The sequence below is a fragment of the Loxodonta africana genome, chromosome 22 (assembly GCF_030014295.1).
Source record: "Loxodonta africana isolate mLoxAfr1 chromosome 22, mLoxAfr1.hap2, whole genome shotgun sequence".
Classification (NCBI taxonomy): Eukaryota; Metazoa; Chordata; class Mammalia; order Proboscidea; family Elephantidae; genus Loxodonta; species Loxodonta africana.
In genome coordinates this window covers 64,955,414-64,976,129 of record NC_087363.1, presented here as the reverse complement: position 1 = coordinate 64,976,129, position 20,716 = coordinate 64,955,414, and the positions used below count along the sequence as shown (strand labels likewise).

Below are 20,716 nucleotides of genomic sequence, written 5' to 3'. Positions count from 1 at the left end.
GTGCGCGGCCGCGCCGGTGGAGGCGGGGAGAGGCCGGCGCGGAGGCGCGCTCCCAGGCGGTGCCGGGCACCCGGAGCGGCGCGGGCGAGGTGTGCGTCGGCACCGCGAGCGGCGCGGGCCCGGTGTGCGTCGGCATCGCCAGCGGCGCGGGCGAGGTGTGCGCCGGCTGCGCGGCTCCCCGGGGCCGCGGTCCGCCGCTCAGGGCTCGGCTCCGGGGCCCCGCTCCGGCCTGGCCGGTCTGCCGTCTCGCCACGAGATTACGGCGGCTCTGGGACGAAAGCAGCCCGCCTCGCACTGGGAATAAAACCAAACCCTTTGCGGTCGAGATAGCGGGCAGGAAAACGGAGACACAGGATGGTCAGGAAATTCGGGGCGGAAGAATGGAATGATAAATTTATCGGAATCAAGACTCTCTTGCCACCCCTCGCAAAAGCTAACAAACGAAAAAACAAACCCCACTGCCTCCAAGAGAGCCCTTTCTACGCCCAGGGGCGGGGGCGGTGAGAGAGGGAGTGGCGGCTGGAGGCTGGATGCCGGTTATCCTGAGCTAAACCTGGAGAGAGCACCTTGTTCGGGACTCCCCCCATTGCCGAGCTGCCTCAGAGCGATTCCCGGGGAGTCGCCCAGTCTGTACTACCTAGACATGTATTCAAACCTTATTCATAGTCATTACTGCCATTTAGAGAGCCTTGTAACTTTTCTTGGTGTGTGTAACTTAAGAGCCCTGCTGGCGCAGTGGCTAAAGCGATGAATTGCTAACCAAGAGGTCAGCGGTTGGAAATCACCAGCGGCTCCGCGGGAGAAAGATGTGGCAGTCTGCTTTGGTAGACATTTACAACCTCGGAAATCCGATGGGGTCGCTATGAGTCAGAATGGACTCGATGGCAGTGGGTTGTGTGTAATTTATTTTCCTTCCGGATGAGTAGGTTTTCCTTCTTTAGTTGGCCACCGGGTGAAGCCCAGCAATGTGTATGCCGGAAATACGAGTTAATAATGTTTAGCACCTAGTCGGGCTCCAGCGCTGAGGGGTGCTGTTTGGGGCCCTTTCGCCCAGTTCACAGCCCTCAAGAATGCGATCATGAGGCAATTAGAGAGTAGCTCAAGAAAATCTATAATCAACTACTCAAAGGGTGAGGGCAGGCCTCTGCAAGCGCAGCATCTGTTTTGCCTGTCCGTCTGTCGCGCGGCAACCAGCCGGCCCTTGTCCGCCGCTCGAAGCCTAACTCCAGGGGTCCTGGCTCCCCCGGACGTCAGGATGCAGCGGCTGGAGTCGGGTGGGCTCAGATAAACAAGACCCAGAGAAGAGAGGGGTCTCTGGCGAATGTTAAATCGTTCTTCCCTCTGCTCAACTCCAGTCTAAAGTGGGCACACCTGGCACTCTTTCCCAGCCCAGCAATCAGCTGGTCCCTGTGAAGTCATCATCAGCAAGACATCACTCTGAGCCGCTCCGCAGATCATCCTGGGACCACCAGGGGCCGGGGAAGAGTGGACACTGTGCTGAGATCGCCAGGCGGTTGTTGGGAACCAAATACCACCTGCCTCTTCAGCCGGCCAGGGCCAAGCCCCTTGGGTCCCGGATCTAGGCCGAGCTCCAAAGCCGAGACGGAGGTGGCCACCCCCATCCCCGCTGCATTCTGGAACGTGCAGCCGCAGAGTGGCACTTTCCAAAAGGGGCTGTAACCACAAAAAAATAACAGCGGGGCAGCCTGGGACCGCGGTGATGCGGCGGGACGCCCGGAAAGCGGATACGCGATGCTTTCTGGGACTTGAAGTCCGAGATTTTCCCCGCGGTTCGACCGAGTCCCGGGAGTCGAGCGCTGCAGAAAGCCTCTGTGTAGCCTGCTGGGGGCTGTAGTCTTCTTGGTTCCTCGGGCCCGAGCTTTACAGGGGGATCTGATCGTCGTAGGACTACAAGCCCCAGAAGCCCATGCGGAGGCAGGCGGGCGAGGCAGGCCCGGAGGCTGGGGTGCCGCCTCCGTTGCAACGCCGGGGCGAGAGTCTTACAGGCGAGGGCCCGCAGGGGTCCCCGCGGCCGCTGCGATGCAGAAATACGAGAAACTGGAGAAGATTGGGGAAGGTAATGGGACCACGAGATGTTCCTGCAAGATATTCTTCTGCAGACCCCTCTGCATTCCCTGCAGCCCTGGCTTCTCTACCGTCAGCAATACCCCTAGACTCGACCCAGACAGACCTCAGCGCTCGCTGCAGCCCTGGCCCCCTGACCACAACACGCCGTGCAGACAGTAATCCTCTCAAAGTCAGCATTTCCTGCAGACCCCCGTTCCCAACCTGAGCACTCCCCAGACCCGACCTCCCAGCCTCAGCACTTCCTGCATTTCGCATCCCTAGCCTTAGCACGACTTCAGAAGCTCACCCCAACCCCAAACTCAGCTCTCACTGCACACCTCCATCCCCCAACCTCAATACTTCTGAAGACCCTCTTTCCTCTTGCAGACCCGTCCTCACCGTTTCCAGACCCTAGGAAAGTACTGCCTTTGTAACAGCCTTACCATTGCAGTCATAGACTTTCCCTCCTGCAGAAACCCTTGAGCCTTGGCAGTCGCCTTTTCTGCACCTCCCCACTTCTCACATCCTCACTCACAAACCTCTTCCACACCCAGCCTTCAGCCTAAACCCCCAGCCCCTTCCCTCACCCCTCTGGGCTTCAGAAATAACACAATCAGATGCTGCCTCCCCTCCTGGGAGGGATTTCTTAGGGTGGAGAAGGGTGCCCCATCCGTTCTCGCACACCTGATCTCCTTCTCCTAGGTACCTATGGAACAGTGTTCAAGGCCAAAAACCGGGAGACTCATGAGATCGTGGCTCTGAAACGGGTGAGGCTGGATGACGATGATGAGGTAGGACTGGAGCACCAGGACCAGGGAGGGTGGGGACTTAGGCTGGGTGGGATCTGACTCCTGTCCTGGCTCCCTCCCATGTGTAGGGAGTGCCGAGTTCTGCCCTTCGGGAAATCTGCCTGCTCAAAGAGCTGAAGCACAAGAACATTGTCAGGTGTGTAAACAGCCAGTGTCTTTCTCTTTCCTGTGCGGTCATTGGAGAGGCTGGAGTTTCAGAGTTGGGTTGGGCTGACGCAGGGGTATGAGGCCTAACCTGGGGCATCTGCCTAGCTGAGCCCTTCCTTCTCCCCAGGCTCCATGATGTCCTGCATAGTGACAAGAAGCTGACTTTGGTTTTTGAGTTCTGTGACCAGGTCAAGTGGGGATTGGGGGACAGGAGTTGGGGGGGTATAAGGGCACAGACTGAGGCTGAGATTCTGTCCCGTTTCCAACCCCATCCTTTTTTTAGGACCTGAAAAAGTATTTCGATAGCTGCAATGGTGATCTAGACCCTGAAATTGTGAAGGTGAGGGGCTTGGAGTCCTTGGCACTCATTAACACTGGGGCTGGAGTCAATATTCAGTGTCAGTGCTCTTTGATTACCAATTCTGGGCCCTAAGCAGGGACTCTCTAGGGTGTAAAAGAGGAGAACCCCGTTCCTGCCCTTTCAAGCCTCCAGACTCAGCCAGCATTTTCATATAGCCTTACTGGATCCACACAGTAGCACTTTATTATTTACACTTGAGAGCTGAGAAAACCAAGATTCAAAGAGATACATTGATTGAGCCAACAAGTATTTATTGAATGCTTTGCTGTGTGCCAGGCACTGTTCTAGGTCCGAGACCAATTGCCCTCTCCCTGGTTCCAGGGAAACCAAGTGCTGAATCATAGAGTCCAATAGCTATTGATGGTTAGAATGTGTGTGTTCGGGTGAGCCAGATAGGGGAGAGGTCCATGCGATGGGAAGTGGGAAGGTCCACTTGGCTGTAAGTTACATAAAGGTGGGGACCAAGGCCAGCTTGTTTCGCTGTTGTGCACCTAATGTCCAGCATGGTACAAACTAGGCCCTCACTGATGAATGAATGATGTTGTGAGTAGGTGAGTGAGTGTGGCAAGGAAGTGTAGGGTAGACTAGAGGCAAATCAGAGGTGTCCTGGGGAGGGGCACGTGGTCCATTGTTGGACAGAGTTTCCTACCAGGATGTGACTCTCCTCCCCAGTCATTCCTTTTCCAGTTGCTAAAAGGCCTGGGATTCTGTCACAGCCGCAATGTGCTGCACAGGGACCTGAAGCCCCAGAACCTGCTCATAAATAGGGTACTTCTCAAGGGAGAAGGCGGGAGGCTGGAGCCAAGGGGCAGGGTACTGGGCTAAAGGGAGGGAGCCTGTCCTGAGACTATCCAAAAACTCTTCTTTGTGTCCTCTTCCCATCTCCCCTCAGAATGGGGAGCTGAAATTGGCTGACTTTGGTTTGGCTCGAGCCTTTGGGATTCCCGTTCGCTGTTACTCAGCTGAGGTGAGCTGCAGCAATGGGGTGGGGTGAGGGAGGGGATTCCCAGTGAGCACCTCTCAGCCCCTATGCCAGGACCCAAAAATGGCTTTTCTCTCCTCTCTGAGCCACCTCTTCCTCAAGCTACCTCCCCAGCCCTCTAAGTGGAGGGGGGGTCCCCGTGGGTGGGGTCTTCTCCAGGTGGTCACGCTGTGGTACCGCCCACCGGATGTCCTCTTTGGGGCCAAGCTGTACTCCACGTCCATCGACATGTGGTCAGCCGGCTGCATCTTTGCAGGTGACATGCTGGGGGTCTGCAGAGGCACTTTCTCTCCAATTTAGGTTGACAAATAAGGTCTGGAGGGTCCCTTCTGGGGAAGGGAATGGGAGGCTTGGGGCTGGGGAGGAAGGTGCAGAGGGTGCCGGTAGAGTGAGGGCTTCTTCATGTGTCACCTGTCCTCCTGCTGCCCCATTCCCCAGAGCTGGCCAATGCTGGGCGGCCCCTCTTCCCTGGCAATGATGTAGACGACCAGCTGAAGAGGATCTTCAGATATCCTGCCGGTGCCTTCTCTTTGAGCCTCTGCAAGTGGACTCAGCCCAGGGGCTCAGAGCACAGGGGCTGAGGGGCAGGGCCAGGATGCTGGTGCTGGCTTCTCCCATGTGTGAGGGTGGGGAGCAGGTAGTGCAGACATACCCAGGCAGCAGGAGACTGGGAGGCACCTGCAGGAAGAAGCCAAGAGGACATGCTTCCAGATGAGAGCTGAATCCTGAGGGCGGGGGTCCAACGGGGCAACAGGTTTTCATGGGAGTAGGAGAAGGGTACAATTTCAGGATATGGGTAAATCAGCCAACATTTGTGAAGTGCCTGGCCCAGTGTAAACTTTGTGCAGGGGGGCCGAATGTGAGGGGCAGAGCAAGGGAGAGTGTTAGGAGCCCTCCCAGGGAGGAGGGGCCACTCCCGCTGCCCCTGAAGAGGCAGACAGCCCTGTCTAGCTGTGTGATCCTTGACCACATGGACACACTGCTGGGGACGCCCACTGAGGAGCAGTGGCCCGCCATGACCAAGCTGCCAGACTATAAGGTGTGATAGCACTGGGGAGAGGGATGGCAGCCTCCAGTCCCCTTCAGGCCGCAGGCCCCTGGGCTTGACTCTCCCTGGCCCTCCACAGCCCTACCCAATGTACCCTGCCACCACATCCCTGGTGAACGTCGTGCCAAAGCTCAACGCCACAGGGAGGGACCTGTTGCAGGTGAGAAGTGGGAGCCAGGGGTAGGATGGGTCAGAGCACTTACTGGAGGGCTGGAATAGGCGGGCTCTGGGAACTGACACCCTGTCATCCTTCCCTCTCTTCAGAACCTCCTCAAGTGTAACCCTGTCCAGCGCATCTCAGCAGAAGAGGCCCTGCAGCATCCCTACTTCTCTGACTTCTGTCCACCCTAGGCTCCAGGACCCCTGGTGTCAGGCTGGGGCCTGGCCTACTTAAGCCCCTCGGGGAGGGGAGGGAGACAAGGGTTCACGATGCGCTAGGGCTCCAGCTGTGCTGGGCCTAGCAGGGGTGGAGGCACCCTGCCTGGATTCTTCACTCCCTTCATGGACTTTATTTAATTTCATAAATTGGCTCCTTTCCCACAGTCTGGCTGATATGGTGGTTGAGTGGCTTTGAAGGGGAAGTAGGCTTAGCTGGGGGGATCTCCCCAACTCTGCTCCCAGCTCACAAACAACCCAACCACATTCCTGGCTCCTCTCCTCTAAGTGGTCTGAGACAGGGCTGGAGACTGCTGTTGGCGGAACCCATCGTGTCTGGGGCTGGGCTGGCCCCACACGCATGTGTCTGCACTTATACGTGCACCCTCCTCCCTCCACCAGCAGGGCCTGAGCCTTCCTGAGGGGCCCTGCAGCCGGTGTCCGAGAGTGAGGATGGGCTTCCACCAGAATGGGAAGGAGGAGGCTGTGCTTTTCTTTCTGATCTCCATATTCCAAAAATACCCTCATGACCCTCCCATCTGCGTCCCCATCCATACGCAGGCCTGCAGCCTCTGTGGTTAGGTCAGGGCCTCCCCGCCTTTGCTCCCTTATTTGCCCGTTTTCCAACACCTGGGATGGAGAAAAGGAGCAGGGCACGGGTGTGTCCTGGCAGGAGAGGGAAGGGAGGGCATTGGGCTGCACTCCTGCCCCACGGGCAGCCCCACTTGTCTCCAGCTGCAGCCTTTCTACCCAAGTGGGGTGGTTGGGGAAGCATGGGCTCTGCCTGTGGAGAGATGGCTGCTGCCTCTTGGTCCTCCACGTGAGAAGGGTCATGATCTTCCAAGGCAGGACGACAGCTCCTGTCCTTGGAATTGGAACAGCCCCTCTCTCTTTCCTGCCTCCTGCCTACTTCTTTCTGAGCCTTTTCCCAGCTATAGCCTTATCGCCCAGTCTATTCGATGAGACTGCCCAGCCTGCTTGACCCTATGTCTTTCCTACCTGTGCCTTGACTTCAGGGATGCCTGTCCTCTGTTCTATTTCAGATGTTAGTCTGACAAATGCAGTCACACTGAGGGGCCAGTGGCTGATACCCTATTACTGTGTTTCCTCTCCCAGAGAAATCTGCAGTGTTTAACTGCGACCCACTGCCCCTTTCCAGACGCCATGACAGGCTGGGGCTGGCTGGCCGAGCAGGGCTGGCTTTGGCCTGATGAGTCTGTCCCGCCAGAGCAACACTGAGATGAGGCTATTAGCACTTTATTTGGGGTAAAGATGGCAAGCACATGTGCAAGCTGGGCGTGTCAGGGCCCTGAGAACAGACACACCAGTCTAGAGCCGCGTGACCAGGTAGCAGGTGCGGTGGGAGTCAGAGATGGTCTTGGTGACAGCACAGGGAGGGGTGGGAGGCCTGGTGAGAGACAGACCAGTGGGGCAGGCCTTCACGCTGCTGTTCTGCTCCCACCCTTGCCCCCCTGGACCAGGCCTGCCCCTCCTCCCTTGACCTCAGGGGCCATTTTATGTTACCTGGGGCCCAGGCTGAGGTGGGAAACATGGGTTCGAGGACCTCCCAGCCCTTCCTGCAGCTGTGGGAGGAGGAGAGAGTCAGAGGCAGGAGGGCGTACTCCCAGCCACCAGCCAAGGTCATGGCAACCCCCCACCCCAGCAAGATAGCATCTCAGCTGGAGAGGGATGATTCTAGGCTGTCAGGAAAGGGGGCAAGGGAGGGCCTGAGCCCTGCATTGGGAGCAGCATGGGGGTGGGGGTAAGTGGGAGGGGAAGGGGTTGCTACCAGATTGGTGCTGGAATGCCTCTGGGAGTGCCTGCGGTTCCAGAAATATCCCAGGACCCTGTCTTGGAACACCTGGTAGCAAGCGGGAGGGGAAGTGGCCATTGCACTCCTCTGGGGTCTAGTGTGCCCCCTGCCCCCCACTGGGGCCCTGGCCCACCTCGAAGAGGTAGTCCAAGATCTCAAGGATGGTGAGCAGGCTGGCCCCGATGAACAGCCCCATCTGGCCCCCAATGTCACCTGTGGAGACAGGGCGGTGGTCCTCTTAGGGCACCTGGTGCCCACACCTATCCAGACCCAGCTGGCAGCCTGCATGTGCACACACCGAGAAGATCTGACACCTCATAGGCCTTTTTCTGCTCCACCAGCTCATAATTGAGGGCCTCAAAGAATATGTCCAGCACCAGCATGTTCTCCCTAGAGGAAAGGAAGGCCAGGAATGCTCACCGACCACCTGCTGGGCCAGCTGCTGGGAGGAGGCAGATGCGGGTTCTTGAGCCTCAGCCTCCTTTGAGGACCCTGGGACGGGGGCGTTACCCCAGTTTTCAAAAGACACAAGGGTGGGCATCTTGCACAAAATCCCAAAGCCGGTTCTGAGTGTGGAGACCGGTGAGAGCCCGGGCTGCGCACCGCGCTTCAGCCTGCCAGCCCCTGTCGCGCCCTTGCTCACTCGATGTACGCCTCGCTGCGGTTGTGCTTTCGGGCCAGATAGCGGGCGGCGGCGCGGCTCGGGATCCGCACCATGGAGAGCTCCTTGGCGTAGCGCGTGGTGGCGCACGGATTGGGGCAAGCGCACGCATCTTTCCGCAGCATGGCGTCTGGCGGCGAGACGTGCCAGGTCAGGCCCGCGCAGGGTGGGACGGGGAGGCGGGAGAGGGGTGCCCTTACCCAGGGTCGGCTCTGCACAGTCCTTGTGCAGCTGGGGGCTGCACACTGGCGCGCTGCCTTAGTAGGAGGGCAGGAGAGGAGACAGAGCTTCAGGAGCTGCCCAAGGGCTCCCTGGCCCACCAGGGGCAAGGACCCTGCCTCAGGACCTTACCAGGCATATGCATCATTCGACAGCCGCACTTCCGAGCCACGTAGCGGGTCTCACAGGCCAGGCGACAACCCATTAGGCTATAAGGAGGGCTGGGGCCTGGGCTAGGGTTGGGGGAACCTAGGGGACCAGAAGGCTCCAGCTCTAAGACGGGGTCTGGAGACAGGGAGCTGCAGTCACCCCAGGGTGGTGGCAGATAGATCAGCTGTGGAGGGACAGGGTTAAGGAAGGGCCTGGAAGAAGTTGAGGCACCCAGGTAAAACTATGAGAGGTCTCCTGTGGGATGGAGGCCTCTGGGGTGTGGAGCTGAAGGGGAATAGAGGGTTGGGATGGATCCTTGGGAGGGGCTGCAGAGACAGGTGAGGATACTTGCTGCTTCTGGCAGGACACAAAGGTCTGGTAGCCGGGGGCGGCCCCGAAGCCCAACTGGTCGATGATGGGGGGCTCTTCCTGGGTGTGGATCTGCACTCGTATCCCCACCTCAAATGGGGTCTCCTCTGCGGGGAGGGCACCCATAAGGCCCAAGGCCCCAACAGGCAAGCCACCCCCTCTCCCCAGAACTGTGCAGACCACTCCTGCCTCCTGCTCACAGGGAAGGAACATGCTTTGGGCGCCCTTCCTGGGCACCTTCTCCCTCATTTCCTTCCCAGAGCCCCCCCCCACCGTGTGTCACCCCACCCTCAACCCCTCACACATATGCCCCTACCCGTGTCCCTCCACACGGGCAGATACTCATCCTGCTGCACGTCCAGCATGACCTCCAGCCCGTTGCCCGCCCCTCCCTTGAAAGTGGTGAGAAGCTCAGCCCCGCCGGCGCCAGAATTAAAGGTGTAGCACTGACCCATGCGGGTGAAGATCTGCTGGTGGGCACACAGTTGGCCAGGTTGCACCAGGGGATGTGACACCCATGCAAACCCATGGACTGGGAGCCTTTCCCGTCCCTGTTCTTTCTTTGGTCTCCTCTTTGAACATTGAAGCCTACATTTCAATTCCCCTAGCCTCATCCTCATAAAGGCATATGAAGTTGGACCCTCATGGACTCCCATCACCCTAGCCCCTCCTCCACCTCTAGGCTCCCACACAACCCAGGGCACAGCCTGCAGGGCAAGTGGTTGGTTGGCTGGGGTTTGGACTAAAGGAAAGTGGGTCCTAGTTGTCCTTTCTGCCCCTGGCACAGAGAGGGGATTTTCCCAGAACAGGTCCTCTAGAGAGCCCTCCCCAGGAGCAGGGTCTTCACAGGCCAGAGCTTGGGCCCAGAGTCAGCCTGGACCAGTGCCTGATGATGGGACACATGGCCTTGTACCCTACAGTCTGCTGGGTGATAGGAAGGGTCCCAAGGAGGACAGCTTCCAGAGCTGAAGAGAAAGGCATTGGGAGGGTAGGGAGAACTTGGCTTAGCCAGAAGGGAAGGGATCCCTGGGCAGAGCGTGTTTAGGTTCTGATTTTAGGAAGCACCCAAGCAGGGCTGCCAGCTCACCACAGTGAAATTCTCTGGCCCACAGGGCTGGCCACGGTAGCGGCAATCCAGCAGCATCTCATCCAGGGAGTGACCAGCCCGAGCGTAGAGCTGTGCCATGTCGAAGGTGGGGCTAGGCATGAAGCCAGGCGGGACGGGGGGCTGGCCAAGGGCACGCAGGAAGGCGGCATGCTCAGCAGGGTCCAGGCCCAGCAGCGCTGGCCCGGCCCAGTGCAGGTCGTTGGGTGTGAGGCGCGAGCGGCGCAGTGGGTTGACGTTGCACAGGGTGACTGCAGGGAAGGTGAGCTGGTGGCTCTCCCGCTCATCCAGAGCCGTCTCATGGTGGAACTCCCCATAGTAGCGCACCCTCTCAGCCACCTGGTAGAGGAAGGTGGCCAGCGACAGGAGCACGGCTGCAGCCCACAGTCCCCGGCGTAGGGTTAGGCCCCCTGGGCCAAAGACGTGGCCCAGGCCATGCAGTGTGCAGCGGCTGGCGAACACTCGGATGTCTGAGGCAGGCCACGGGGCCACCGCTGGCCCTGAGGTGGGCTTCATGACTGTGGCCTGGGGAGTAAGACCCAGAGAACTGGAAAAAGTGAGGTGGGGTCTGTCCCAGGGCCAAGAGGGCTCAGGCAGGACTCAGGTGGCCAGGCAGGGGTCACTGCAGGTCAGGCAAGGGGAGGAGAGGGTCAGAGGAGAGTAGCCAAGACCGAGAGGTGGGAGGCACTGGCCTGATATGGTGTACAAGGTCCGGATGGGCTTCCCCAGGAGCAGGCTGTGGCTTCGCCGGACTCAGCACAGGATTGGGGCTTCCCAGCACAGCCAACCGTGGCAAGCAGGGGCTGCTCTTGCCGGTCTGGCTGGGCTTCCCCCAGGAGCTGGCTGTGGCTTTGCGGGGCTCAGCATGGGATCAGGGCTCCGCAGCACAGCCAACCGTGGCAAGCAGGGGCTGCTCTGCCAAGGCAGTGCTGCTGGAGCTGCCGCAGAGGATTGAGTTTCAGCAGTGAGGGGGGTCAGGGGGCTGGGAGAACAGTCTGGAGGAGAAGGTCCCCGGGGCTCCAGGCTGAGCCATTAGTGCAGTGGGGAGGGGCCCATGCTGTCAGAGACCAGAGGCACCAGGAGGAAACTGCAGCAGTGGTGAGGGCTTGAAGTGAGCCCAGAGGTAAGTTGGGGCTGGGGGCACCTTCAGGCTCTCTAGGCTTCCAGTGGTAGCCCCTGAGGACCAGCCCCTTTGTTCTCCTTTCTCTCCCTCCTTCCCACTCGCCTCACCCAGGATCATTTGTTCTTTCACAAGGGTGGGGCTGGCTCCTGACCAAGCTGCAAAGTGGTGGGATATCAGCACCAGCTTTGCGTCTCCTCTTTCTGTGCCCGCCAGGTCCTAGAATGCCTTGAGGAGGCAGGGCCTCTTCCAGCTCCTGTATCCACAGCCCGTTTCCTGAGTGACCCTCTCTCCCTGAGGAGTCAGACCCCACCTCCCCTGCTCAGGCCTACCTGTCGGGGAGGTGTTCTTAACTACCATGGTGGGTGTGGGGGAGCTGACCTGCCTCTCCCAGGTCACGTGAGCACCTACTAACTGAAGCTGCCTTTGCCCAAAGAGTAAGACATGGAATAGTGTATACAATGTGTTACTTCTTGGGCTCAGAAAGGGCAGAAAAAATAAGAATATATACTCAGATTTGCTTGTATTGCATTAGAACATGTGGGAAGGAAACAGGAAATGAAAGTTACTCTGTGGGGACCCGGGAAGACAGGGCAAGGGTGGGTGTGAGACTTCTATTTGCCTTTTTATATTGTTTTGACTTTTGAATCATGTGAACATATTAGAGGTTCAAAAAAATAAGTAAAACTAACTTTAAAAGAGAGAAGCTCTGAGAGCCCAGGGACCTCCGATTTCCTTCTGGTTCAGGTGTGCTGAGCCCCTTGGATGGGCCAAGAATGCCATCTGAGCCTTGGCAGGGCCAGTTCCTGCCTGGTCTGGCTAGCTCCCTCTGGGCCTAGGGAGGCCCTCTGCTGAATTCCTTACTTTTGTGATTCCAGCATCTTAGGACTCCCTCAGTGCCTGGTCAGTCAGTGGATGCAGCCCCTCATCTACCACCTCGGCCTTGTCCCCACACTCCACCACCATCCTGATTCCACCCTAGCTTGGAGCATCCACCAATTTCTCCATCACAGCCCTTACAGTCTGGGCTTGCCCCTCCTAATTGACCCTTTCATTCAGAGCTCCTGTCCCAACTTTCTTCAGCATCCTTGAAGAAAGGGGCAGCCCAGCGTGAAAAGTCCATAGCCCAGTAGTCATTGTCAACATTGGAGCTCTTCCTTACCCCAAAGGGTGGCACACTGTACACCTAGCCACACTATTTGACGTCTTACTCTTTTCACTTAATGGTATATTCTGGATACCTTGTGACATCAGTACCTGAAGAACATTTTTTTTTTTAATAGTTGCATACTATTTGTGATAGTTAATTTCATATGTCAACTTGGCTAGGCTATGATTCCCAGTGGTTTGTGCAAACACTAGACTAGTTCCTGTTTCACAATGTAATCATCTTTCATAATTCAATCTAATGTAATCAAGCAATCGATCAGTTGAAAGGGGGGTTTCATTAGGGTGTGGACTGCCCCCAGACTATAAATAAATACTTTGGAGAACTCTCTCTTTCTCTGTCTTGACTCTGCAGTCTTCCATCACCTGACCTATGATCTTGGGACACAAGGCAGGAGGAGTCTCCAGCCCACTGCCTGAACAATGGATTTTGGACTTGCCAGCCCCAAGATTTTGTGAGCCAATCCCTGAAGTAAATCAATCCCTATCTGTCTATCTCACTGGTTATGTTTCTCTAGAGAGCCGTAAGACACCATTCTGTCATGTGGATGTATCATAGTTATTTAACCACTTCTCCTATTGATAAACACTGAGGGTTTCTAGTCTTTGTACTGCAAGCAATGCTGTGATCAGTACCATTGCACAGATGTCTTTACATGCTTGTGCAGTGTTATGGATTGAATTGTGTCCTCCAAAAAGACGCGTTGAAATCCTAACCTCTGGTACTTGTGAATATGACCTTGTTTGGAAATAGAGTCTTTGAAGATACTGTCAGTTGATATGAGGTCATACTGGAGTAGGTTGGGTCCTAATCCTATACGTGATGTCCTTATAAAAGGGGAAAAGATAAACAGAGACAGAAGAAGGGTACTGTGTGATGCTGAAGCTGCAAGCCAAGTAATGCATGGAGCTGCAAAAAGCTGGATGAGAATCATGGAACAGATTCTCCCTCAAAGCTTGAGAAGGAACCCATATGGTTGATAGCCTGCTTTGGACTTCTAGACTGCAGAATTATGCAACAATAAATATCTGTTCTTATAAGTCATGTAGTTTGTAGTATTTTGTAATGGTAGCCCTAAGAAACTAATACAATTTCTTGGTACTGGGAAGTGGGGTACTGCTTTAACAAATACCTAAAAATATGGAAGTGACTTTGGACTTGGATAATGGGGAGAGGCTGGAAGAGTTTTGAGGCACTTGATTGTAAAAGTCTAGATTGCCTTGAAAAAACTGTTCATAGAACTGTGGACATTAAAGGTAATTCTGGTGAGGGCTCAGAAAAAAGTGAGGAGAGCTATAGAGAAAGTTCCTAGCCTCATGTTGCTGGAAATGTGGGCGTTCAATATGCTTCTGTTGAGGCCTTAAAAGGAAATGATGAACATGTTATTGGACACTGGAGGAAAGGTGATCCTTGCTATAAATTGGCAAAGAATTTGGGTGAATTATGTTTAAAAGTTTTGTGGCAATAGAACTTGTAAGTGATGAACTTATGTATTTAGCTGGGGAGATTTCTAAGCACAATGTTGAAGGCACAACCTGGTTTCTTCTTGCTCCTTATAGTAAAATGTGAGTGGAAAGAGAGATGTTCAGAAATGAACTGTGCAGAAAGGAACCAGAATTTGAGAATTTGGAGAACTCTCAGCCTAGCTGTATTTTTAAAAGTTGAGAAAACGTGGTCTAGAGAGAAAGTGATAGTGTAGCCGGACAATTTGCTAATGAGATTAGGTGTGTGATATATGGATCCAATCAATCATCTCAGCAGAAACATTATCAGCTTAGGCTGAAGGGAACAGAGATAGGATGAAACTGAGACAGATGGGGTTAACCGTGCTGGCAGAACAAAAGAGCTGTTAAAAGATTACCATCTAGAAGTTGGGTAAACAGGAACCACACCCTGTCAACATGAGATAAGGTTGAAACAGCCCGTGAATTACTATCTCCTTCTTAGTGTTTTTCTAGTCCCTTCCCCCTTTACAGGCTCCTGCATGCACGGAACAAAGTGTAACCACTGTTTAACCTCCCTTAGCCCTCTGAAGATGGCAATGTAGTGCCAAAGATCAGTGTGCTTGCACTATATCCCATAATAAGTGATGCCAAGGGCTGCTGAGAGGACTCCGTCTTGATATCAGCGGGTTCCATCTTGGATTCCAGATGCGCCCACAACCTAAATAACATGCATTGCCATTCTGAGAAGTGCGCACCCCTTGAAAGAAGCCCACTAAATATTTATTAGTCTGTTGTCTCCACTGAACCCATATAAGCCCTAGCCTTGCTTCCCTTTTCGAGCCAGTCTTTTGGAGAGGCTTAGTCACCCACTGACTCCTTTTGCTTGATTCAAGCAAAATAAAGCTTGCTGAAGATAGTTTGTCTTTTGCATGTATTCCTACTCGGGAAAAGACAAGGACCCTTTGTATCAGATTGGCGATTGGTAACAAAATGAAGGAAAGCTGTCCAGTTCTTGGAGTTCTACAGGCAGAAAGCAGGCTGATGGAGCTGCTTGGCTGTGAACATCTCTTGTCCTCCAGGAAAAGGAAAGGAGGCTCCATCCTGAGAGCAGTTCAGAGGCCAGCAGAGCTGCCTGTATGGGTCTGGGGAGCAGGGCAACCACCTCCTCGATTCCAGGAGGTTGGGCCACTGCCCAGAACTTTGGGGGGTGGGGCCTCCATCCAGGTAGGGCCAGAGGTCAGAGGATTATTTTCAATCTAATGAAATTTGCCCTGCTGAGTTTTGGACTTGCTTGAGACCCATAGACACTCCCCTCCACCCCTGCTCCAGTGTTCCCCTTTTGGAATTGGCGCATCTGCCCATACCTGTACCACCACTGTATTTTGGAAACAGATAAAGTGTATTCTGTGTTTCACAGGTCCACAGATGAAGAGGAATTTTGCCCCAGGATGGACCAAACCTAGAGTCTCACCCATACCTGATTTAGATTATTTAGATTAGATTTTAGATTTAGGGTTAATACTGCAGTGGGTTAAGGCTTTTGGAGATGCTGGGATGGGGTGAATGTATTTTTCACATAAGAACACAAGTTTCGGGAGGGCCAGAGGGTACTGTTATGGCTTGAATTGTGTCCCCCCAAAAGGTATGTTGAAGTTATAACCCCTGGTATCTGTGAACATGACCTTGTTTGGAAATAGGATCTTTGATGACATCAGTTACGTTAACATGAGGTCATACTGCAGTAGGGTGGGTTCTATTCCTACATGACAGGTGTCCTTATAAGAAGGAGAAGACATGCAGAGAAACAGAGGAAGCACTTCACGTGACACTTCAGTTGTGAGCCAAAGACACTGGGAGCTACCAGAAGTTAGGAGGACAGCACGGAAGGAACTCTCCCTCAAAGCCTCGGAAGGAATCAACCCAGGCCAGTACTGATTTGGACCTCTAGCCTCCACAACTGTGAGACAATAAATTTCTGTCTTTATCACTCAGTTTGTGGTGCTTTATAGCAGCCCCAGGAAGATAATACATGCAGGTGTATCTGTGAGATAAACTCCTAGAAACAGAATTGCTGTCAAGAGGCCATTGCTCTGATAATTTGATAGGTATCACAAAATTCCCCTCCATAGGTGTGACACCATCTTGCATTCCTATCAGTAATGTAGGAGCCTGCCTGTTTTGCATGGGCTTTTCTAAAGGAGGAGATGCTGTGTCCTTGTACAAGCTTGGGAAGGCTAGTGACAGGCTGCTAGAAAGACGCCTGGCCCACAGTGCCTAGCAGTGTGAAAAAACTGGCCTTGAAAGGGTACAGCCAACACATCATTTGACTGAAGATACCTCACATGACCCAGAGAAGATGATGGGTTGGGGCTGAGGGAGGACTCCCAGTGGCCGGGGCAGAGACCTCCAGAAAGCAGACTTAGAGTCTGCAAGGTTAGTGCCACGTGGCCTGAAGTGGGACAAGGCTGTCTTGTTCATCCAAGGTGCAGGGGACCTGGGGCAGCAACAAGAGGGCCAGGCAGCTTCAGAACGGAAGGGCTGCTGCCCAACTCGGGGTCTGGGGAGCCAACCTAGAAAGGACCTCCCAGAGGACAGCACAGTGCTGGGGCCTGGGCCATGTCAGCCTGAAGCTCTGTGCTGACTTACCCGCTCTGTGTATGAGTCTTTTAGAGGCTCCCAGAGAAATGCAGGCTCATCTCCATTTATTTATTTGCTGAAATTTATTTCTACTCCATCTCCTCCAAAAAACATTTGAGGCAGCCAGGCTCATTTTGATGGGCTTTTGACCTTGAGTGGAAGAAACAGCATGGTTCCATAACAGAGCCTTATCCCTCTGTCACAAGCGCTTGTGCTGCATGGGGCCAGGGTGTGCCTCAGTCCCCCTTGTAGGTTCCAAGGTACACAACAGGTGCTTAATATGTTTAAAGGAATGAGTGAATAGCATGGTTTATCATGCAGACCTGACCACCTTCCAAGGCTGTAGCATCGTGATTTTTTAAAGTGCTCTCATGTAGATTATCCTATTTACATTCCTAAAACAAACTTTCAAGATTAGGTACAGCCAGGATTATCTCTACTGAAGAGCCAGGAGGAGCCAAGATTGAGAGGTTAAGGTTACACAGCAAGAGCCCAGAGAGCTGGCGCTGCCCTTCCAGTGCGAGACTTCCCATGGAATTTTGCTACTTCCCTGGTGGGTGGCGAAATAGCGTTTGTCCCACCCCCCTCCCCCAAGATGTAAGGAGAGACCTGGGATCTGGTGCCAGGCATCCTGCACAGTGGGAGCTAGCTGGTGGGGGGGGGGGCGGGGGGAGAGGCAGACACCCCCCCAGGGCCCCTCCCACCAGGCAGGGCCTGCTGACTTGGCCAGGAAGCTTGGAGGCCCTGCCTTGGCGGCCAACAAGGAGGTGTTTAGTAGAAATGCAATCAAAGCCAGTCCCAAGCTCTACTCCCTGGGCAACCTCTCATCGATCCAGAAGCAGGATAACAGACTTGGGGGTGTGGCCCCGGAAGATTCTCTGTGGTTTGGTCCCAAAGTAGCATCTAAACCATACCTAGTCCCAGAAACTGAGACTCTCCCTCCAGCTGTAGCACTCACAGCCGAGCTGCCACTGCCACCTCTTTCAGGCTGGCCTCCCAGTCCCCAGCAGTCCCTGCTCTGTCCAGCACACCACTGCCAGACCAGCTTCCCCAAAACATGGCTGTGCCCTTCTTTCGCCACAGGACAAAACCTAACATCCTTGGCTGGCACAGGCAATCCCTCTCCCACTACCCTGGGAGCCAGGGCATAGCATGGTCATTCACATGGAAACCCGATCCATTGCCATCCAGTCGATTTCGACTCACAGTGACCCTACAGGACAGAGTGGAACTGCCCCGTAGGGTTTCCAAAGAGCGGCTGGTGGATTCGAACTGCCAACCTTTTGGTTAACAGCTGAGTTCTTAATCACTGTGCCATGCATGGAAAGTGGCTCTGAATTGGCCAATGCTTCCCAGTGGAAGGTGACATGACCAGAGCCAAGCAGGAAAGGCAGCTGGGGCAAACGAGGAGGCTGGTGCTCTGCTGGTGCACAGGCACATGAAGCTGCCCCACGTCGGGCCTTCCACTGTACCCTTTGGGTCCTCTCAGAAGCAGCCTGAAGCCCAGCCACAGCCTCACCCACAGCTCAGGACAGAGGCATATGACACTAGGGCTGTCTCCCTGCCCACTCCAGAGCCCTCCCTGACCATTCTGGGGAGGCAGCCTGGCAGTGACTGCTCTTTCTCGATGCTACTTGTGTCCAGCACCGAGGGTGTGGGCATGAATCGCTCCATTTGTCTGCACTTGTGAGCACCATATGCCCCACAGGGCTGAGTTTGCAGGGTGCATCTGGTCCTCCTGTTTGCTTCAGAGCTGGGTTCTCTCAGTGTAGAGGGGAGGCTCGCCTACAACCTCACCAGGAGAGGTGAGGTGCCTCGGGCAGGGGTGGACTGAGAGTGTCTAATAGGGCTTGGGGGGCAGGGGGACTGAGGCTGCAGCAGTTCTCACTGGTCTGGGGGTAGGCGGAGGGTGAACTCTAGAAATAAGGCTGTGCTAATGGAGCAGAGGGAAGTTACATGCTGAGCGGCTGGAGGGTGTCAGGGAGTCAGTCCCTAGTGTGGGACAATGAGGTCCTAGCCAGGGTGGACTTGTGGTGCAGAAACACCCTAGGTTTAACTCCCAGGTCCTGACTTTTAAAACCCCCCTGGAGGTGGGGCCCTGATGTCTTTAGCCTGACAGGGAGAGGGAGGAAGCTCAGCAGTGCTGCTGAGAGGGTTTGCGCCAAGAAAGAACAGGGAGGGGCTGGACCAGGACCCCAGGAAACTCAGGAGACCCTGACTCCACTCCTCTGCAGAACAATGATGGCTCAGGGCTCTGGTGGGGGAAAGGAGCCTGGCAGCAGGAAGGGAGTGGATAGGAGCGATCCCAACCGCCCCAGCCCAGCCGCCCACCAGGTTTTATTGTGAGCAGGTGGAGTGAATGGATGCTCAGTCTCCAGTGTGGCTTTGCTCTAGGCTGGCCGGTCCCACCAGCCCAGCACTGTTGCTCAGCTGTCAAGATCACGGCCGCTGCTGCTGCTGCTCATTCTCAGGCCTCTGGGTGGCGGTTCCTGGGACCTTTTGGCTTCTCCAGGGGTGGGGTGGATGTCAGCGGAGAATCCAGGGCCTGTCTCCGGATAAGCTCGGCATAGAGCCCACGCTTCTTCAGGAGCTCTTCATGGGTCCCAGCCTGGAAAAAAGAAGGGCAGCTGGTCACCCTCACCCAGCTACCCGACAGCCCAGCCCCAGCTCAGAATTGAGAGCCACAGCAGGGCTGCACCAACACATTGGTGTAAAGACCCATCTCCCTTTGTTCCTGCCCCCTCCCTGCTTTGCTGAATTTTAGAAGGGCATTTGACTCCTTCTGTTCCCTGTAGAGAGCCCAGAGACTCCAACTCAGGGCCCTGGAGTCTCTTTAAGACCCATATACCTCACAGGACCCCAAAACAAACCCCCTCAACTTTGGCTTGATGGGCTGGCTGGACCAGGGGCCAGTGCTGCACCCTATGCAGCCTCCAAGCCCTGCTGCAGACCAGCTTCTCAGGCTGCCCAACTGGTCCCTGAGAGAGTCCTCAGTGTCGCCCCTCCCACTTCTCAGCCCCTGGGCTGCCAGCCTGGCCTCATGGCCTTCTCTGAGGACTTTCCCTTTTCATCCCAGGAGCAGATGGGGCAGATGTACGATCCCCAGGGAAGAGAGGAAGAAATGGAGGCTCCCAAATCCACATGGGGTACCCCTTCCATAATATGGACCCTAGCCCCAAGGGCCAGGCCAGACCCTCACCTAGCTCAGCCAAGTCACCTGTTCCCCTGCTCATGGCTGAACTTGTCAGCCCCCTAGCCCAGACTGACCTCCCAGACCCGGCCGTCGGCCATGACAATGATGCGGTGGGCCCCACGCACGGTGCTGAGTCGGTGGGCAATAATCAGCACGGTGCGACCCGCGCTGGCCCGGTCCAGGGCCTCCTGCACAACCTGCTCTGACTCTGTGTCCAGTGCGCTGGTGGCCTCATCCATGATCAGCACCGTGGGCTGCTTGATAAGGGCTCGGGCAATCGCCAGGCGCTGCTTCTGGCCACCAGACAGGGCAGCACCCCGCTCGCCTGGGGAGGAAGAGGACAGAGCAGGGGCCTGGAGTGAGCCTTGGTTTGCCCTGGAGGGTGGCCCTGCAAAGAGCACGGTATCTGTCCTGAGCCTGGCCACTCAGGCCCCCAGCACTGTGCCTGTTCGTCCTGCCCCTCCAGCCAGGCCAGGAGCTCTGAAAGCAGGGCTCTGTCTGCAGCTGTCTCACCCCATATCCCTGTGCAAAGGAGCACATCCGCTCTTACACAGTGTGGCATATGGCCATACACACACAAGCACTCAGTTACAAAGACTGGGTTAGAAATACAGAATCTGAAGACAGGCTAAAGATGGTGGTTGGCCAACTGGGAAGGCTGAGGCTCGGCTAGACTGAAGCCAAGTTATAGAGTTGAGAACTCCCTATATTCCTGCATGTGGAGATGCACTGGACCATCCTGCAGTTAAGCCAAGAAACACTGGATGATAAACATGGCCCCAAAGGTTAAAACAAGAAGGCCTCTGTGATAAAGACATAAAGCTGCAAGCTGCCGTATGAATGTTCTATGGTGTGACGTCACTGCATTTTAATGTTCAGGAACTACCAGCGCCCTCTTCCGGGTAAATCAGAAGAGAGACCTGCTCAACTGAATCAATCCCTGTGTCTAACAAGAGGTTATACCTTTAAACTAAAGAATAAGAGAACATGAATGAAGCGGGGCCAGGAGGAGAGGCTCTCAAAGAGAGAGTACTCCATTTCTTCCTG

The 20,716-nt window shown here is 55.2% G+C and overlaps 3 protein-coding genes across 7 annotated transcripts in view; 1 reads left to right on the top strand and 2 right to left on the bottom strand.

Moving 5' to 3' along the window:
• Window positions 1-1,935: 1,935 nt before the first annotated feature.
• CDK5 (cyclin dependent kinase 5) lies at window positions 1,936-5,956 on the top strand. Of its 3 annotated transcripts, none has more exons than XM_064275040.1 (12): window positions 1,936-2,077; window positions 2,770-2,858; window positions 2,945-3,012; window positions 3,151-3,211; window positions 3,307-3,363; window positions 4,072-4,152; window positions 4,277-4,351; window positions 4,526-4,622; window positions 4,805-4,875; window positions 5,346-5,405; window positions 5,494-5,574; window positions 5,679-5,956. In XM_064275040.1, the coding sequence occupies exons 1-12, from the start codon at window positions 2,041-2,043 to the stop codon at window positions 5,763-5,765; spliced, it is 864 nt and encodes a 287-aa protein (XP_064131110.1). In that variant the 5' UTR covers window positions 1,936-2,040; the 3' UTR covers window positions 5,766-5,956. The 3 variants fall into 3 exon arrangements, with proteins under 3 accessions (XP_064131110.1, XP_064131109.1, XP_064131111.1); XM_064275039.1 differs by having other exon boundaries at window positions 4,057-4,152; XM_064275041.1 differs by lacking the exon at window positions 4,072-4,152.
• Window positions 5,957-7,046: 1,090 nt separating this feature from the next.
• On the bottom strand, window positions 7,047-10,666 carry ASIC3 (acid sensing ion channel subunit 3). 2 transcript variants are annotated; one of them, XM_023548044.2, is made up of 11 exons: window positions 10,089-10,666; window positions 9,318-9,468; window positions 8,981-9,108; window positions 8,615-8,816; window positions 8,464-8,520; window positions 8,246-8,393; window positions 7,901-7,992; window positions 7,736-7,815; window positions 7,579-7,650; window positions 7,314-7,372; window positions 7,047-7,226 (listed from the first exon to the last, which is right to left on the bottom strand). In XM_023548044.2, exons 1-11 carry the CDS (start codon window positions 10,620-10,622, stop codon window positions 7,091-7,093), a joined length of 1,659 nt encoding a protein of 552 aa, XP_023403812.1. In that variant the 5' UTR covers window positions 10,623-10,666; the 3' UTR covers window positions 7,047-7,090. The 2 variants fall into 2 exon arrangements, with proteins under 2 accessions (XP_023403812.1, XP_003409848.1); XM_003409800.3 differs by having other exon boundaries at window positions 7,047-7,197.
• Window positions 10,667-16,536: 5,870 nt separating this feature from the next.
• The window catches only part of ABCB8 (ATP binding cassette subfamily B member 8), a 19,046-nt gene continuing 14,866 nt past the window's right edge, over window positions 16,537-20,716 (bottom strand). The window contains exons 15-16 of one of the 2 annotated variants that reach the window (XM_003410012.4): window positions 19,744-19,994; window positions 16,537-19,084 (exon numbers count right to left, since the gene is read on the bottom strand). In XM_003410012.4, coding sequence (XP_003410060.2) covers window positions 18,944-19,084; window positions 19,744-19,994 — 392 coding nt within the window. In that variant the 3' untranslated portion in view covers window positions 16,537-18,943. The remainder of the gene's footprint in view (window positions 19,085-19,743; window positions 19,995-20,716) is intronic. The other variant, XM_064275038.1, reaches the window with a different exon arrangement.

Bases quoted from the DNA above. Each gene is read 5' to 3' on its own strand.
- ASIC3 (XM_023548044.2), bottom strand. From the start codon at position 10,622: ATGAAGCCCACCTCAGGGCCAGCGGTGGCCCCGTGGCCTGCCTCAGAC. The intron at 8,817-8,980 runs GTATCCTCACCT...GTCCCTCCACAG, and splicing joins TGTCCTGCCAGAAGCAGCAA to CTGATCTATCTGCCACCACC. The intron at 7,816-7,900 runs GTGTGTGCACAT...CTGTCTCCACAG, and splicing joins TGAGGTGTCAGATCTTCTCG to GTGACATTGGGGGCCAGATG.
- CDK5 (XM_064275039.1), top strand. From the start codon at position 2,041: ATGCAGAAATACGAGAAACTGGAGAAGATTGGGGAAG. The intron at 4,153-4,276 runs GTACTTCTCAAG...ATCTCCCCTCAG, and splicing joins AGAACCTGCTCATAAATAGG to AATGGGGAGCTGAAATTGGC. The intron at 4,876-5,345 runs TATCCTGCCGGT...CACATGGACACA, and splicing joins AGCTGAAGAGGATCTTCAGA to CTGCTGGGGACGCCCACTGA.